At 42.8% G+C, this 15,924-nt stretch overlaps 1 protein-coding gene across 3 annotated transcripts in view; it reads right to left on the bottom strand.

Annotated features, from left to right (window-relative positions):
• Kif16b (kinesin family member 16B) overlaps nt 1-15,924 on the bottom strand; it is a 296,601-nt gene that overhangs the window by 60,962 nt on the left and 219,715 nt on the right. For all 3 annotated transcript variants that reach the window (XM_057780936.1, XM_057780934.1, XM_057780935.1), the window contains one exon: nt 6,050-6,133. In XM_057780936.1, the coding sequence (XP_057636919.1) occupies nt 6,050-6,133 (84 nt within the window). The remainder of the gene's footprint in view (nt 1-6,049; nt 6,134-15,924) is intronic.

The following is a 15,924-nucleotide window of genomic DNA, read 5'->3' as shown; positions in this document are numbered from 1 at the left end:
TAAAAGAAGGCATGTGGCTGTGAGCAATGGTGCTGTTTCTGCCCCAGTGGTCATTCTTACAATGGTTCCACCATGACCTAAAACTTCAGACAGTCACTTCTCAGACTGTAAATTAGTAGACTAAAGAAGGGCTTTATCACACCAAGATAGTTCCAGTGCCGCTAAGTTATCATCATAAGCAAGAATACTCATATAATGTCAATTCCCACCACTGCCACTATCATCACTGTTGTCTCATCTCATCATCATCATTGTCACCACCACCACCATCATCATCATTTCCACACTGTCTCACCATGACCACCATGACCACCACCATCATCGTCATCACCATCACCACCATTATCATCACTACCACCATCACCCTCATCATTGTCATCACTGTCATCACCATCACCATCATCATTGTTATAATTTCCACACTGTCTCACCATCACCACCCTCATCATCATTGTCATCATGACCACCAGCATCATCACCACCACCATCAACCTCATCATTGTCATTATTGTCATCACCATGACAGCCACCACCCTCCTCATCGTTATCCCCACCACTGAAGTGCACCACCAAAATATTCACAACTATTACACTAACAAGCACGTTTGGGTGTTCTGCACATGCTCTCCTTTTCTCTGCAGTGTAACTGCAGGAAGATCGTACTGACATCACTTTGCAAACAAGGGAACCAAAGTAGTGATTAGCTACCACAAGGAGCAGATGCAGGATGGAGGAGGACTGGGATGCTGCACTTCAGGCCCATGCTCTTAGCTGCTCCTGGCCTACCTTGTTAGTGCGTTAACTAAGAGGTTGCAAATGTCTGCCCCTGTATTTCAAAGAAAGTGTTCTGGAAATTTCTCAGGTTCTTACTTCTAAAGGTGGTTCTATTGCTCTTGAAGGCCTTATAGTTTTAGAGAATTTCGGATATTTTCTTTTATCACAGTTACTTCCTGAAGTGATAGACTATTAGGATGATTAGCAGAAATGTTTTCAAGTAGGAAATAATGCTCTCTGAAATTAGTAACCTAAAATGTACCTCTCATCAATTAACAAAAATAAAACAAAAAATCTGATTAATTAATTTAGAACATAATTTGGAAAGGTTTTCAGGAAATTCAGTAGAGGTGAGAACATGTGAAGGATCAGGGAAGAAAGAGAATTTAATCAGCTGTGACTGTGCTATCTACATGGATCTCAAGAGTCTACTGTGAGGAAAGCGGGGACAGGAACATGAAGGTGGTAATGGGGTGGTAGGAGGGGCTTCACTGATAGGAACAGGGAAGTGGTAAGGGGGTGATAGGAGGGGGTTCACTGGTAGGAACAGAGAGGTGGTAAGGGGTGATAGGAGGGCTTCACTGGTAGGAACAGAGAGGTGGTAAGGGGGTGATAGGAAGGGGTTCACTGGTAGGAACAGAGAGGTGGTAAGGGAGTGATAGGAGGGGGTTCAGTGGTAGGAACACAGAGGTGGTAAGGGAGTGGTAGGAGGAGGTTCACTGGTAGGAACAGCGAGGTGGTAAGTGGTGATAGAGGGGGTTCACTGGTAGGAACAGCGAGGTGGTAAGGGAGTGGTAGGAGGGGGTTCCTATGGGGATAGGACATGGAGATGATAAGGGGAGTGAGGGAAGGAGCAGCTAAAATAAAGTGTGAGTGAAAATGCAAAACAATTAAAAATAAGTCTACACAGGAATAATGTGCTATTCCACACCTTTAAAAATTAATAAAACTGTAAGCAATTAAGATTTGGAAACCTTATTTGCCACAGAACAAGTCAGCAATCTCAATACATACCTTTTCTTCAACAAAAATGTATGTGAGATCATAACCAAAGGCCAACTTATTGCCATGGTCATTGACTTAGTTTCTTTTCTATTGCTGAGATAAAAACCCCTGACAAAAGAAACCCAGGGAAGAACAGGTTTATTATGGCTCACATTCCATGGCAAAGAAGTCAAGATGGCAGGGTTTGAAGCAGGTGGTCACATCACATTCACAATAAGGAAGCAGAGAAGATCGGATGCATGCTGCTGGTTTCCTCCATTTAGACAATGCAGGATGCCAACTGGCGAAGGGTGTGACCCACAGTGGGCAGTTCTTTCTACCTCAAATAATGCAATTAAAGGCACGCTTAAAGGGTCTCTCAGGAGGTTCTAGATTTGTCATGCAGAGGATACTAACAATCCTAGTCATACAGCAGGAATGATAATGAACTTCTTCAGCTTTAGAACACTATGGCACAGAAGAGTGTCATCCTAATTTTGATGAATGGAATGACATTTCAGAGAAAAAAAATGGGCAGCAGTGCTTGGTTAACTTTGTAATAAGCCTGAACTTATAAGAAAAACAAAGAGTGGAGAGCTCAAGGAAAGGGCTTGCTCTGGAAGCCATGTTAAGAGTGAGCTGAGGTGTTGCCCCTTCCTCACTAGCTGTGGGAACTTCACCATCCCAGGACACAGTTCCTCGCCTGTGAATAAGGAAAGAACTCCCTCCCTAAAGCTCCCTGTGAGAATTGGCTTAAAACAATTGTTTTCCACATGTGTTTAGCACTTAGTAGATAGCACGTGTGAGAAAGCAGGCATCTGTGGAGGTCAGCAATCGCCTATCAGTCCTCAGTGCAACAATGGCAGTTCGTTATGGTTCAGCCTGAAAAACACATGGCTAGCTTCAAAACCATGATCCATCCTACAACCTCCCTCCAGACATTCCTCTGCCTTCCTTCCTTTCTTCCCATTCTCCCTCCCTCCCTCTCTCCCTCTCTCCTTCCTTCCTGGCTTCATCAGATGGAAACAGGGAACTCTTTCCTCTTTACCTACACTGCCTCATTGCAGGGTTGGAGAAGGAATGTCCAGAGCCTGGGCAGCAGTCACACATTGCACACCTGCAGCACAGTGAGCAGAAGTCGACCTTTACATGCACCAAGCTGGCTCCAGCTGGGTCAGGAAAGAAGCAATAGGATGATTCACCCAAGGCAGAAATACTTTAAGATTCTGTTTCTTCGTGAACCAAAGGGCCAGGAAGCATGTGATTGTGATATGGGACTCATCTGCAGAACAGAGTATGCGAAACGGGATCTAATTATGAACAAGCAATGGCCACAAAGCTGTTTGGGTGGAGTCCTTACAAATTTATCAGTGAGGGAGCTGAAGGGAGGTTATATTCCTTCCACTCATCTCATTCCTCCCACCAGCACCACACTGAAGCAGACGGCTAACCTTCTTTCCAAGGCAAGACATTCACTCCAGAAACATCTCTTCCCATCGCACAACTTTTCACCCCTACCCAGCAATTAGGAAATAATCATTTTAACAGATTAATTTTTATAACTTGGAAAAGTGCTACACAAAAAACTCATCAACAGTCAGTGTTTTATACAGCTCTATCACGGTGATTGTTTTTATAAAATTGTATTTCTGTATTTTAACAATTTTCATTCCTTTTAAGCAAACATCAGAGATATTAGTTAGTACACATCTCACTGGAATTCATTTTCCTTTATGCGTTTATGTATTTATGACATCTTCAGATAATTTTTGAAAGAGAAACTTAAGCATATGTTCTTAGAGGGAAGAAATCTGTCATTAATCTTTGTGTGCTACATAGCATTTAGCATTGGCTCCAGCATGGGAGAGAAATTAAACAAATGTTTGTTGAGTTAAATTGTAAGCAGTTAACAGATAGTAACTGTTAGTTTTCACATAAAAATATACTAACTCACATAGTGGCTTCTCATGCTAGAAGATCAAAAAAAGTCTCAATAGCCACAGGAAATTAATGCAAGAATCCCAGATTAATTTTCCATTAAACTGAAGGTGAATTATACCTGCTTCTTGAGAAGATAGCTCTATAAGATTTAACACTCAGTGTTAGGTGAAACACATTCATCTTCAAGCACAAGTGCCTATTTCCGCAAGGTAAGAGACACATCCTGTAAAAGCACCAACTGAGCAGTCTCAGGCAACCACAGGGATAATTGCACACATATAGCGCTGTGGTTGGGGTGAGTGTCCCAAAGGCTTATGTGTTAAGATAAGACTTGGTCTACAGTTTGATGTTCCTGATAGGTAGAGGAATCTGTGAGAAGTACAGCCTAGTGGGAGGAAGTTGGGTCACTGAGGACATAATATTGAACAGGATGTTGGAATCTTGACCACTTCCTGTCCTGTCTCTTTCTCTGCTTCCTGGCCACTGTAAGTCAAGCAGCTTCCTCTCCCTTGTGTTCCCGTCATGATGCTCTGCCATGCCACAGCCCCAAAGGGAGTCAAGTGACCATAACCACGGACTAAAATTGAGAACCAAAATGATGTATCTTTTTGGGCTGCCACAGCGTGAGACAGGCATATACAACTCAACAGTGGATGATTTCACAGGGGCTTAGTGATGACACAGGTCTACTATTGTCCAACTAGCAGTCTATGGGCTGTATGTAGCTGCATGTGGCTGACAATAGCCACAAGTACCCAAAATTGCAAGCTTCCTCAAAACTTTGAAGTTTTTTTCCCTTTAGTTTTCTGTTTGTTATTCAGTTGTTAACTCACGCTAGAATGTCAAAAGGTTGTGCACCCCTGAATAGGAGACACTGAAGGAAGAACGTGGGCTCTAACTGAAAGACCATGCATGAAAGGCTATTCTGCATTTGGAATGGAAAGCCAAAGGCTCTTTTTTTTTTCCTCTTGAAATTTGTGACCGGCAAACAGCAGTCTGCTGTGGCTGAGTTGGTCTCATGGGAATGTAACCGGAACTCTGGGAAGCTAGGGATGACAACAGCCAACAACAGGGAACAATCGATTTTTAAAACAGGTTGGTGGCTTGCTATTCTCTACATTTTCATTAAAGATGAGGCTACATAGTCAAGGCAGGTGAAGTGCAGAGAAAGAATACCATCACTACTGTAAGTGTTAAGAGTTTTGTTTGTTTTCAAAACTTAGAAGCACTCCCACAGCATTGTGAAGCTCTGAGAGAGCTTGATCAGACAGACTTGTCAAAATAAGCTTGTACCTGAAGGCCGATTCTTCCACTCAACTTGAGGACCACGCATCATAGGAAAGGTTTTAGAGCCAATCACAGACCTTCTAGACCCCAGTCTTCTTGGCCTCAGGACCTCTTCAGCTCTGTAGCATCAATGTGACTGCAGAGTCCAGAAGCCCGGCTCTTCACTGAAACTTGCTCTCTCTTAGACAGGTCTCAAAACACGAGAACACCCCTTATTGCTTCAGTTTTTCCAAGTCTCCCCTTTGCTGTCCCAGAACCCTTCTAGATAGAATAGCTTCTAGACAGTTCCTTGCACTAAGTGAAGCCCACAGGCAGCCATGTTCAACTTGGCAGTCCAGAAGAGTAAGACCAAAGTTTTTAACCTAAGTTTTACATTGCATTTTACACTTTAAAAAGGCCTGTTCTGATAGAATTTCATTTCCAATAAGACTTATGACTATTCCTGACAAAGACAAGAGAAAGAGGGCTTTGAGGGCTCCCCTGAATTTCTGATTCTAACCGAAGAAGCAACTTCTACTTCTCAAACCACAAACTAGTGACAGGAGTTGGCTACGGGTACTGGCAGCAAGGCAGCCACAGAAACAGGGTGTGTTAAACTAGGTTCTACGTGGAGCTAGCTTGGCAGATTAAGTTAAAATAAATCCAAAGATGCTGAACTGGGACTAAAATAGGTCTGAATCTTCTCCCTCTCAAGGTTCTTGAAAAAGCAACAATGACGACATACTGTAAGTTCAGTTAATTAATTCCGAGTTTTCTTCAGGGAGCTCTGTGCTCTCATCCTGTATCACAGGCCATCTGGTTATGGGAAATATGCAGTGCTCACTCACATCCTGCTTCCTAACCCTCAGAGCAGGGGTGTCTTCTTCCATCAGAAAAACACTAGCCATGCCAGAGGGTGCTAAGGACCTGGTATGAAATCAAGTGCTACCACCACCCTGCTGCTTGCTGCTGCCATCTCCTGTGTTAATGAAGCAGCTCTTCACAGTCTCCAATAAAGACAAAGATTCCAATCAATCAGATGATGGGCATTCTACACAGGGAGGCGAAAGGCTTGTTCCCTTACCTCTAAGTGCGTCCGCCGCTCAGCAACCACTCGCTCGTCTTTGTTTCCGAACAGCTTCTTTGGGGGGAATTCAAGAGCAGCAAGCTGAAATACAGATTTTAAGAGCTACATTAAGTCATATGTATTATCTTTTGTCTATTATTAATTAAACTTTTTTTCTAATGTCCCTATTATGGAGCGAAAAGAGAAGGTTAAGGTTTAAGGTGGTAGGTTCTGCCTCCAGTTGCCAGCAGCACTGAAGAGGTCAGGTAACGGTGGATCAGATTTCTCAGTGTCAAATGAGGAAACAGGAGAGTGAATTTGCACAGACTTTAAAGATCAGATTCTGCACCATACAGTATCTTCTGTAAGATAAACAAACAAGCCCTATGATGAGACTAGAGCCAGTGCCTGTACATCAGGCAAGAGCTACCTCACTAAGATCCTGGCCACCACCGAGTTACTGTTACTTCTGTGGTTTGAAACAGGATCTCACTCCGCAGCCCAAGCTGGCTTAGAATTAAAATATATATAGCCCAGGCTGGTCCTGAGCACAGGTGATTCTCCTGACTTATATCCTGTGTGTGGGAATTATCATCAGGAGCAGTCACACCATTTTTATCTTATCTTGATGCATGATCTTGCTAATTAACCTAAGCACTGAACTTATACAGTTGTCCAGGCAATTGTTAGTTTTCTATGGAAATGAGAATTTGAAAACTCGACCTACAAACTCCCTGGTCATTTTGTAAAAATATTTCTAAAATATATTCTAAAAATATTACTAAGGTCCTCTAAAAAAATCTGCATTGCCTTCTTTGAGGCTAGTGCAGGTGAAGATTACTTGGGAAAAAAAGGGCGTCTCATTAAATCCTTTACCCCATTTCCTAAAAAAAAAATAAAGATTTGGAAGTAGTTCTCTAGTTCTGTCTTAAAAGCCCACAGTCTACCTTAATGCCCTTCCTTTTGAAGGCACACGGATCATAATAAGAAGGTAGATTTTATTACATGCCTGGGCTAGAAAGGACTGCATAGTCTGGTGAGACCCTGACTATCCAGGGTTGCATCTGCAGAGTGGATGCTGAGCTGCAACAATTGATGTTGTGGGTAAAATTCACTGTTTTCTTATTACTTACATTTGGTGGACAAATTGAAGTCAATGAAGTATTATTAAGAAAAATAAATAAATATTTCTTCTACACAGTAGGGCACAATAGGCCACAAAACTCCAATTTATACCTATGCAAATCACTAAGGTGATTTAAATTTATATTGCCACAGCTGAGGCTAAAAATACATTAGAAACTAGCTTCTGTATATTTAAGACTTTAAGAACACAATAAAATATGCTAGAAATACCAAAAACTGTAACGTGTAAGAGAAAAACTTGACTAATGTTCAAACTCTAGGCACCCGACACCTAGCAGCTGAGTCAAGAAATGAACATGGCTGCCCCCAGGAAGTGTTCTCCTTCCAGTTCCTTCTCCCCACTCTAGTAGGGCTAACAGTAGCCCCACTGACTTCTAATAGCAAATTTTGTTTGTTTGAATCTTGTGCAACTAGACAAGGCTCTGCCACTGAGCTGTATCCTCGGTCCTGTTTTCACCTTGAAAATTTTGTGACAGGAACTCATTAAATTTTGGAGCCTAGTCTTGAACTTGTAATCTTCCTGCTTCATCCCTCTGAACAGATGGAACTATATGTCTGTAACACTAGGCAGGATTTCTTTCCATTTATGAAAGAATGCAGATGGCACCATAGAGGTTGTGTTTCTCAGGAAATTCAGGATCAACCTACCCCAGGATCCGGCAATACTACTCTTGGGAATATACCCAAGAGATACCCTCTCATACTACAAAAGCATTTGTTCAGCTATGTTCATAACAGTATTATTTGTAATAGCCAGAACCCGGAAACAACCTAGATGTCCCTCAATGGAAGAATGGATAAAGAAAGTGTGCAATATATATGCATTAGAGTACTACTCAGTGGTAAAAAACAATGACATCTTGAATTTTGCATGCAAATGGATGGAAATAGAAAACACTATCCTGAGTGAGGTAACCCAGATCCAAAAAGATGAATATGGTATGTACTCACTCATAAGTGGATTCTAGCCATAAATAAAGGACATTGATCCTATAATTCGAGATCCTAGAGAAGCTAAATAAGAAGGTGAACTCAAAGAAAAACATATAGTTATCCTCCTGGATATTAGAAGTAGACAAGATCGCCAGGCAAAAATTGGGAGCTTGGGAGTGGGGATGGGGTGGGGGTAAGGGGAGATAGAGAGAGAGAAGTGAGAAGGGGATGATGGGGAGAGCTTGGGGGAATGGGAGGGTTGGGGTGGAGGCAGGGTGGATATGGGAGCAGGGAAGTATATATCTTAATTAAGGGAGCAATCTTAGGGTTGGCAAGAGACTTGACTCTAGAGGGGTTCCCAGGTGTCCAAGGAGATGTCCCCAACTTGTTTCTTGGGCAGCTGAGGAGAGGACACCTTAACTGGCCCTATCCTATAGCCACACTAATGAATATTTTGCATATCACCATAGAACCTTCATCTGGCGATGGATGGAGATAGAGACAGAGACCCACATTGGAGCACTGGACTGAGCTCCCAAGGTCCAAATGTGGAGCAGAAGGAGGGAGAACATGAGCAAGGAAATCAGGACCATGAAGGGTGCGCCCACCCACTGAGACAGTGGGGCTGATCTAATGGGAGCTCACCAAGGCCAGCTGGACTGGGACTGATGGAGCATGTGATCAAACTGGACTCTTTGAATGTGGCTGACAATGAGGGCAGACTGAGAAGCCAAGGACAATGACACTGGGTTTTGATTCTACTGCATGTACTGGCTTTGTGGGAGACTAGTCTGTTTGGATGCTCACCTTCCTAGACCTGGATGGAGGGGGGAGGACCTTGGACTTCCCACAGGGCAGGGAACCCTGACTGCTCTTTGGACTGGAGAGGGAGGGGAGGGAAATGGGAAGAGGGGAGGGGGTGGAAATTTTTAATTAAAAAAAAATGCAGATGGCACCATAGAGGTTGTGTTTCTGGTTTTTGATTCTACATTTGCTGAGCACCATGCATGGAGGATTCATCCATAGCTGATGTAGTGACAGTCTGCACATCCCCACTATTGTACAGTATTTTGCTAATGTGAATATTTTACAACTTGCTTGCTTATTTTTTTTTCCCTGTGGCAATCACTGAGCTCTTTCTTCTCAGTTTGGATATTTTGGGAACTAAGCTGGTGTGAATATTTTCCCCTAGGTCCACTGATGGATAAATTCCTGTACTGTTTTGTTGGTCATGCTGTTGGGAGTGGAAATGCTGGATCACACGGTATGCTGTGTGTTCTGCTTTATTAAAAAAAAAAAAGCAAAACACTGGACAGGCCTGTGCAAATGGCTCCAGTAACTGACCCTCTTGCTGAAGCTCAGTTGTGTCAGGTCTCCACCAACACCCGGACCTGTAGGCATTTCCATATCAGCAATTCTGGTAAGCAAGTAGTCATTTCTGCTGGGCATCATGTTTGCATTTCTTTGATATCTAATAATATTGAACATCTTCTCACTGACCGTCTTGGCCATTCAACTACTTAAAAAAATTGAAATTTAAATATAAATATATAATTTCCCCTATTTCTTTTCTTCCCCCATCCCTTGCCATGTACCAGCCCGTTGTGCTCTCTAAAATTCATGGCTGCTATTTCTTCGTTACATACATTCCTATTTGTGTATGCTTGCAGACATATGCATGTGTGCGTGTGCATCTAAACAGAGCTCCTGTACCCCAGGCATGGGAAGCATATCAGAAAAGGAACTGGGAAGATTTTAAGAGCCAGAGGAATAGGAAGTATGTTGTAAGACTTCATCTTCTAGAGGTGCCAGAGATGCTATGCCCACAAAGTCTCATCAACATGGCTGCCTAAGCAAGGCCTGAATAAGGGTACCACCAATTGACCTGCTCACATAAAGGGGAAAGTTAATGAGATTGCAACCCTAAACAAATAATTACAGGCAACTGGTGAATGCTTGGAGTGAGAGAAAGAGTCTTGCCCAGAGGAGAGTCCCCACATTGGTTATCCAATACCAAGTGGTTAATCCTTAAATTATGCACACATTTGGCCTTTAGAATGAAGACACTGTATTTTCTTTAGAAATTCTTCCTTCACTTTAATAAAGATGCCACCGGTCACTTTATAGTCCCCTTTCAAAGTTAACTGTCAGGAAGGTGGGAAGTCCCACATAACAGCTCATGTGCCAGGGCAGAGAATCCTTGGGGTGGAGGCTCAGCACTATAGGAGGATCGCCTGTCCCCCCCGCCCCCCAAAGCTCTAATTTTATTTCTATCATTCAACTTTGAAACTGCTCAAGGAAGAGTGAAATACTAGAGGCACTAAAATGAGAGAGATTCACTCTGAATCTGGTTTGCCTTTTGACTAGCTAACTAGCTGGCTCTTGACCCAAATCTACTCTACTGGAAAACACCACAGACAATGATATTAAGCTTGACAGGCTTCTATGAAGATTTAGTAAAGAGTGTTCAATGGAATGTAACCACATGAATTATTAGTTGTTTGAGGTCTGGTGATTTACTACATAAGCCAATATTATACCTACGTGCCTTCATGCCCTCTACTTGGTAGACTTGTGGCTCTTTTGTTTGCTTGCTTGCTTATTTATTTATTTATTTAAAACATGGCTTTGTTGATACAAACATGTCTCCCCTGTGTTGCAGCTGGGAAGAGACAGGCCATCAGAACCTGTCTTCTGAGACCCATTCAACCTCAACTTCATCTTACACAAATGTGTTCCCCTGACAGTGATGCTGAGAGCATGGCAAGCAAGCTTTCATAGTTGTTTGCTTTGTTGTTTTCTCATGAGGTGATGTGGTTTCTGTCAGGGAAAATTATTTAGAGTCACCTCACATCCTCAGTCAGAAATGACACACTGAGAGGGCGGCAGGCAGCTGGACAAGCCAGTAGCACCACTCAACTGCTCTTCCATGGGTCGCCTTCCTCAGATGGAGCCCAGTATTCTGTGTTGCTGATATCCAGCCTTTGAAACAACTATGTATAAAGTATAAGCAAACTTCTCATTCAGATTTTATAAAGAATAGAAAAACACTAACTTCCAATGACTTCTGGGCATATATCCATAGGGCAAAGACCTATTTGGAGGTGAAAGGCTCATCTCCTGTCATGAAAAAGTCAAACAGACATCAGTAAGAACTGACTCCAGCTCTCTCAACACCAGACTGTGGATAAGTCTGTGGCATATGGAGGATGCTGCTGTGAAGTCAGCAGTGAACTAGGATAAAGAGGAAAGCAAGCAGCTCTCCCACAAGTGTAATAAACTACAGGCAGTACACGTGACTGCTGCTAGCCACGCAGCTCCAGCAAAAGCTGTCAACAGAACTTGAATGGAGACACACACCCAACAAGGGGACAGAACAACAGTGTGCAAAGCAGGGAAGAATGACTGGACTGGGGAGAGTTGAGCTTCCTGTCGTGAGACCTTGGGACACATCCCTTCATCAAGTTCCTACCAACACGCGGTCTACCTAAAGACAAGAACACCTGACTATTCTGACACATAGTTAAGGAGAATGTCTTGGTTAGTTTCAGTTGTGAACTTAAAACAACCTAGAGTCATCTGAGGAGGGAGTCTCATTGGATGGATTGCTGCAGCCATGTCTGTGAGGGGTTGTCTTTACTGTTGATTGACATGGAAGAGCCCAGTTCACTGTGGGCAATGCCACCTCTCAGCAATGCCACCTCTAGACAATGCCACCTCTAGGCAATGCCACCTCTAGGCCGGCACATTTGAGCTGTATAAAGAAAGCAACTGAGCATAAGCAGAGTCTGGGCAGGTAAATGACATCCTTCCTGGGTTTCTGCTTCAGTTCCTGTCTTCACTTCCTTCAATGCTGAACTGTGGCTCAGAGGTATAATGTGAAATAAACCTTCCTCTGCCCGAAGCTGCCTTTGGTTAGAGTGTTTCATCACGGCCAAAGAGAAGCAACTAGAACAGGGAGAAAGGAAGGCACGGGGGAGTTGACTTTAGAAACTCTAATTGTTGGTTCTACATCCTAGCGTCAGGGCTAAGACCTGAACAAACCAACACGGAAAGTCAAAGACACAATGTCAAATACACAGGAAAGTGCCCCTGTTGGGGAATCATGTTTATAACCGCAACAGTTTTCTGATCACAGCATGAAAGCACCTCTTCCTTCTGGCAGAGAGGAGCCCTCCACAGCTCAGCTCTCCCCTTCAAAGACTGGTAACAGGGGCATCCAGGCCCGACTATATGTTAATTAAGTTGAATAGATAAAATTGCCCTTCGGTTAGTAAAAGAATATTTAATATTAGTTAAACCAAGTAAATTTCTGATGCTTTAACATGACTGCTGGGGTCACCTAGTTTATACAAGTTGGATTATCTTCTTAGTGAAAATATTCTTAATTGATTAATTATTATTTTGCTCTATCTCAATTAATTTCAAAGCAATATAATTTTCTTCCATAACTGAAAAAAAAAAACAAAACAACAACACAAAACTTTAAGCATCTTTAAAAAAATCTAAAATTAAAATAGACTGAAGAAGAGTTAGGATAACTAGCCCAGGAAGCAAGGTAAGGAGCAATGGCTATTGTCGCAGGACTTTTCATAGCTTTCCCTCCAGCCTAACCGCCTAGGGAAGTATTCCTTTGACTGGTGTATCCATGCAGAATAAGCTACCCTCCTGTGAGACACACAGCAGCTATCTGCAGTCCAGCTGTGCGTATGTTCAAGGAAACATGAAAAAGTAGTGATGCTGACAATTTATATATGTCAAATAAAATCTATAAAAATGACTTTTAATGAAGAGTTGAAAGTTCTTACTTAATATTGAGAGGAAAAGAGAAACCGTCTGCAGAGGCTATGAAGTTCTGCAGAGCAACATTCAGAAATGTGAGACAAAAGACAGGTGGCAGATGGAGCTACATGTGAGAAGTAAAGTGTGTGAGTCCATTCATGTAACATTTATTACAGAATAAACTGAACTTTACCACAGGTATGTTAGCATAGCAAAAACAGAACATACAGAGTTTGTACTTGGTGCAGGTAGGAAATTAAGTTACCCATTGGGGGTTTTGATCATGTCCTCTATGAGGAAGGAATAGGGGACTACTGTTGAACATCTGCGTGTGTGTGGGTACATGTTCACACGTGTACACGTGTGTGGAGACTAGAGGCTGACACTGGGTACTTTCCTCAATCACTCCCTACCTGAGTGTTTGAGACAGAGCTTCTCACTGAACCTGGAGGTCTACATGATCAACTAGATGGCTGTCAAGCCAGCTCCATGTATCCTTTTGTCTCTGCTTTACCAGAGACGGGATTTCAGATACATGCTTCTAAGCTTGGATGTTTTTAAATGGGGATGAGATCTGAACTCAGGTCCTCTTGTGCTTTCTCAGAAAGCACTTTATGGATGGAACTATCCTCCAAGTCCTACATCAGTTTATAATCACTCCTAAACCCACTGTCTATGCCTGCTATCACGTTTACATGAATTGGCTCCTCTGACTCAAATAAATGAGTTACCCCCCCCCCCAAATCAGGAAAGCGCTCTTGTGTTGACCTGCAGTCCAACTAGGAATATATACAAGTATTGGAGGTGGAGCATTTGTTGTAGAATATTAGTTGAAGATGTGTTATGTTCGTTTAGGCTGTGGACCATTTGTTTAATGATCCAAAGATGTGGTGCATTCTTTCATGTTGCCTTTGTTTAACTCTGTGAAGCTGTGTTACTTTGCCTGTCTAAAACACATGATTGGTCTAATAAAGAGCAGAATGGCCAATAGCAGGGCAGGAGAGAGAACTAGGAGGGGCTGGCTGGCAGGCAGACTAAATAAGAGGGAAAACTAAGGAAGAAGGCAAGGAGCAAATAAAAGGAGGAGAGGGGACACCAGGGGCCAGCCACACAGTCACATAAACAGTCATGGAGTAAGAAGGGGAAAAAGATATGTAAAATGAGGAAAGATAAAAAGTACAGAGGCAAAATGGAGTTAAATAGAATAATTAAAGTTAGAAAAGTTGGCTTGAAACAGGCCAAGCTAAAGCTGGGCATTCATAAGTTAGAATATGTCTCCATGTATTTATTTGGGAGCTGGATAGCAGGCCCCCAAAGAATAAAAAAACAAAACAAAACAAAACAAAAAAAAAACCTACAGGTACTGGTGATCCTTCCAGTCCTCACTCGTGACCCAGAAACACTGGATTTTCTTCCTTGTTCTGGTTCCTTGTGCTAAGAAGAAAATTTCAAATCCAATACCAGTCTTATCAGGTATACCTTCCCATTGCCTCTCAATCACTTTGTATGTTCATTTTACAGTTTTCAGGACCTCATTGTTCTAATCTAGCAGGCCATCTACATTTGATTTTCATGTGAAATCTTGTCAAAAACAAACTGCAGGTGAACAAGCTCCCCTTTGCTTCCCTTTGTAACCACAGACAAAGGAAGCTCGGCACCCTGCAGTTCAAAAAGATTAAAGTCCCTGCAGTTCTACAGCCCTCACAACAGCTGACTTTCAGGGCGACTTGGGTAATTCTCTCTGACTATATAAAATGTTGGCGATATTTGGCATTTAGTACCAGTGGGGAAAGTCCTCTTTCTTCCTATATGGTTTCGTGAAAAACAAGGACAGTATTTACCCTGTACCATATTGAGAGTCTCAGGCTGAAAACACAACGGCACCAAGAACAATTTAGACGAACCACAAAAGTGAACAGAATGGTTCTGCCTAACATCTTTGTGCCCCGCTTGCCTCCTCCAAAAGCACCCCCCAAAAACCAGAGAATGAGAAGTGGCAAAAAACTGTAATTCAGGGGACTGTGACAGCTCAAGCCAGGGAGCACTCTGGATTAGCATCCTGAGGAGGGGACAGGGTGTAGAAGAGGTCACTCAGAATCTTGTCCATTATACCTCGCCCGCTTTATGATATGGCAGACCACCCAGGAAAGCAATCACCCCCACGCTCAGGCTTTCCAGCCACACTGAAATAAAGATTATGTATCTGAGTACATGGGAAAGGTAAGGATGCCCCTGGGGAAGCAGGTAAGGTTGCAGAAAGGAGAGTCTGCAGATCCTAGTCTGCTGTGCTAGACAAAGATAGGGCTAGCAGGCAGGCCTGAATCTTTACCATCCACAGCCAGTGATCTACTGCCTTTAATACGAGAGAGAGAGAGAGAGAGAGAGAGAGAGAGAGAGAGAGAGAGAGAGAGAGAGAGAGAGAGAGAGGAGAAGAAGAAGGAGGAGGAGGAGGAGGAGGAGGAGGAGGAGGAGGAGGAGGAGGAAGTGGGGAAAAAGGTAGAGAGGGAGGAGAGAGAAGATGGGAACATTTTAAGAATTCTAAGCTACTCTGGGCAAACTTTCACACCCTGCTTTCCTCCTCTCTAGTACCTCCGGAGAATGGCACTTTCTCACAAAAATAAGGTCATGGCTTTGGACTATGTTAGATAAAAAATTTATTTAAATGTCAAATGATGAACACATATGTTAAGATAGTCAAATGACTCGACTATCTCAGACAAGTGGTTATTCAGTTACATAGGAACCACACAAATCATGTCTCAAACAACAACAAAAACAAAACCCAAGAAGCATATAGTATGCAGGCTGAGGAATAAGCCAGCCCTGGAGGAGTGGCTTGCTCTAGGTCTGGGACAGAAAAGTTACGAGATGAGAAGAACATAAACCACAGCATGGTCTCTTAGTGGCCACAGCTGGAGGCAGCTGAAATGCAAACGAAGGGAAATATGGCATTGTCTAGAAACCAGAATATAACGACTCAGTAATTGATTAAATAAGTCAAAAGAGAAGACCAGATAAGTAAGTTCTCCTGC

This window comes from Chionomys nivalis, chromosome 9, assembly GCF_950005125.1.
Source record: "Chionomys nivalis chromosome 9, mChiNiv1.1, whole genome shotgun sequence".
Taxonomy (NCBI): domain Eukaryota; kingdom Metazoa; phylum Chordata; class Mammalia; order Rodentia; family Cricetidae; genus Chionomys; species Chionomys nivalis.
The sequence above is the reverse complement of the archived record's forward strand: the minus strand, read 5'-3'. Positions and strand labels throughout refer to the sequence as shown.